Source organism: Pinus tabuliformis, chromosome J, assembly GCF_031772625.1.
Source record: "Pinus tabuliformis cultivar Carrire ecotype Pingquan chromosome J, CPIR1, whole genome shotgun sequence".
Taxonomy (NCBI): Eukaryota; Viridiplantae; Streptophyta; class Pinopsida; order Pinales; family Pinaceae; genus Pinus; species Pinus tabuliformis.
In genome coordinates this window covers 1,038,224,192-1,038,226,968 of record NC_142295.1, presented here as the reverse complement: position 1 = coordinate 1,038,226,968, position 2,777 = coordinate 1,038,224,192, and the positions used below count along the sequence as shown (strand labels likewise).

At 34.8% G+C, this 2,777-nt stretch overlaps 1 protein-coding gene across 1 annotated transcript; it reads right to left on the bottom strand.

Annotated features, from left to right (window-relative positions):
* Positions 1 to 434: 434 nt before the first annotated feature.
* Positions 435 to 833, bottom strand: LOC149230431 (histone H2A-like). Its single transcript, XM_089381317.1, has one exon. It carries the CDS (start codon positions 831 to 833, stop codon positions 435 to 437), a length of 399 nt encoding a protein of 132 aa, XP_089237443.1.
* Between the last annotated feature and the right edge of the window lie 1,944 nt (positions 834 to 2,777).

The window sequence follows — 2,777 nt, the reverse complement described above, 5'->3', positions numbered from 1 at the left end:
AAAGAAAGAAAAAACACACAAAAAAAAAAAAAAAACCTTAAGAACCAGCATATTGAATACATAAAACCTACGGACAATAATGGATTAAATAATTCAAGCATGAAATAAAGTACTTGGAACAATAATAAACGTAGTAAATAGTACTGGAACATATAACAACAAAATGAGTTATTGTAAACCTATAAATCCTCGAAAGTTCAGTAAACTTGGAACCCTAAACTCTGGGGCTTAATTTGCCATACCTTTCGAAAGGGATTTATACATAAAACAATATTTGAACAGGGCACACTACGAACAGAATTGATTTAAGACATATATATATCTATAGAGTATTCAGTAATAAGTTCCAAGTGGGCTTTATTAGAAAGCAAAATGCCCCCAGAGGGAGAAAAAGTGATGTTATAAAAAACATCAATTTGGCGCTTAAACATTCTTCACTTCCCATTTTTCACTTTCTCGATGTACTTCTTGGAGAACAGAGCGTAATTAATGAGTTCCATTGCTCCTCCACTGGCGATGGTCACATTCTCGAAAAGTTTATCCAAATCCTCATCGGATCGGACGGCCAGCATAATGTGGCGAGGGATAATTCTGGTCTTCTTGCGATGACGGGCAGCTTTTCCTGCAAACTCCAACACTTCGGCGGCGGTGAGATATTCCAAGACGGCCGCCCCGGCTCCAACCCGCTTGGCATACCGCCCTTTCTTGAGATATCTGGCAATCCTCCCCACTGGAAAGGTCAATCCGGCCTTCACTGTTTTGGTTACTCGCTTCTTCCTTGAGCCTGCTCCATTCTTCCCTCCCTTTCCGTCGCTCTTTCCTGAAGTCTCCATTTTCTGAATACTGCTCCTCTGCCGCTGATTGTACCCGCAAATGGCGACCGGGAATTGCTTCTGCCACAAAGCCACCGATACTCATGAGAATGGAAAGATATTTGTTAGAATTTTGTGTTACTGTTTAAATTTTTGGAAGCTGTCATTCATACACCTCTTAACAAGCAATATGAAAGTAAATATGAAAGTAAATCTTATCAGCAACTCCTGCACAGTTTCCAGGTTTGGAATCGATTTACAATAATCGCACCTGTATTTGTACTAAAAATCACTCCATTATGAATAGAATTTTATAACTAAAGCACTTTACCAATTATTCTATAGATATATAAATGCATGTTCCTTTAATTCTATAGATATATACATGCATGTTCCCCTCCATAACGCCCAAGCAAATGCATGATCGTACGAAAAGAGCATAGCACAATGAAGTTCAAGAACTATTGAAGATCATGTGCGGAAACAAAAAATGTGATCAATTCGGTTTGAAACAAAGAAGTGCGGGTATAGTTGTGCATTACGTAGTGCATAGGAGAAAAAGCATGCTCGCCAGCTTCTGGATCTAATCAAAGATCAAATATAAACCCTAAAAAAGTTTTGCATAGGAGAAAAAACATTGTCGCCGGGATCAACATATTAATCAAAGATCAAATATTAACCCTAAACAAATAAAGGGTTTGTTCACTTACCTCAGTTTGTTTGTTTGGCCTAGTATTGAGGTTCTTGCACTTTTCTTCTGCTCTTATTTACCAGTTTCCACTGCTAAACTCGAATTCAGAAATTAAAATTGAGTCCACTGCCAAACTCGAAGTCAGACAATTAAGACTGAGTGAATTCAGAAATTAAAATTGAGTCCACTGCCAAACTCGAAGTCAGACAATTAAGACTGAGTGATTGAGAGTTTAATGGTATGATTTATATATTTATACATTTACTTTTCAGGTTAAAGTGTTTATCTATAATCTTATTCTCACATATAAGATGTCACTTGGCATGAAAAAAGCCAATGAACCATTGCCATTAATTAGCTAGATTCATTTTAATTCTAGGATTACTAAGTGTGGCATCATATCTGAATATAATCATGAAGTTTGGTAGCTATAACTCAGATTTCCCAAAATTTTGGTCAGATTTTTGCCAAAATCATACTGAAATTTTCACTATTTTGCAGGCAAAATTGTGGACTCCTTCCACTATGTCATCTCGTTTACTCTAAAAAAAGTTTGCATCTAATAAAATTGATATCTCTCCGAATTTGCTGGATCTAGAGTTAAAATGAATTTATGTTGGTTTTATTATTAATTAGATTTATTACTTTTTATTTTTATTTTTAGTTTTAGTTTTATGTAATTTGAGGTAGTCAAATGTTTTATGAGGATTAGGCAATCTTGAAATGGTTATATACCATCTTACCCATTGAAGGGTAATTCCTGCCCCTCCCTCTGTGAAAACTAGTCATTTTTACTCTAAAAGAAGTTCGCATCTAAACTTTTGGTGGACCAAGAGTTAAAATGGATTTATGTTGGTTTTATTATTAATTATATTTATTAGTTTTTATTTTTATTTTTAGTTTTATGTAATTTGACGTAGTCAAATGTTTTATGAGGATGGATATATGGTTAGCCAATCTTGAAAACTGGTCATCTACCATCTCACGTATTGATGGGTGATGTTTTATGAGGATGGATATATGGTTAGCCAATCTTGAAAACTAGTCATCTACCATCTCACATATTGATGGGTGATTCCGACCCGTCCCCATTGATTATATTTATTAATTTTTAATTTCCGCGCCCCTTTGTCGGTGAAAACTAGTCATTTTTACTCTAAAAGAGCTTTGCGCCTAAAAAATATTGATATCTCTCCGATTTTAGTGGATCAAGAGGTAAAACGGATTTATGTTGGTTTTATTATTAATTATATTTATTAATTTTTATTTTTATT

Bases quoted from the DNA above. Each gene is read 5' to 3' on its own strand.
- LOC149230431 (XM_089381317.1), bottom strand. From the start codon at position 833: ATGGAGACTTCAGGAAAGAGCGACGGAAAGGGAGGGAAGAATGGAGCA.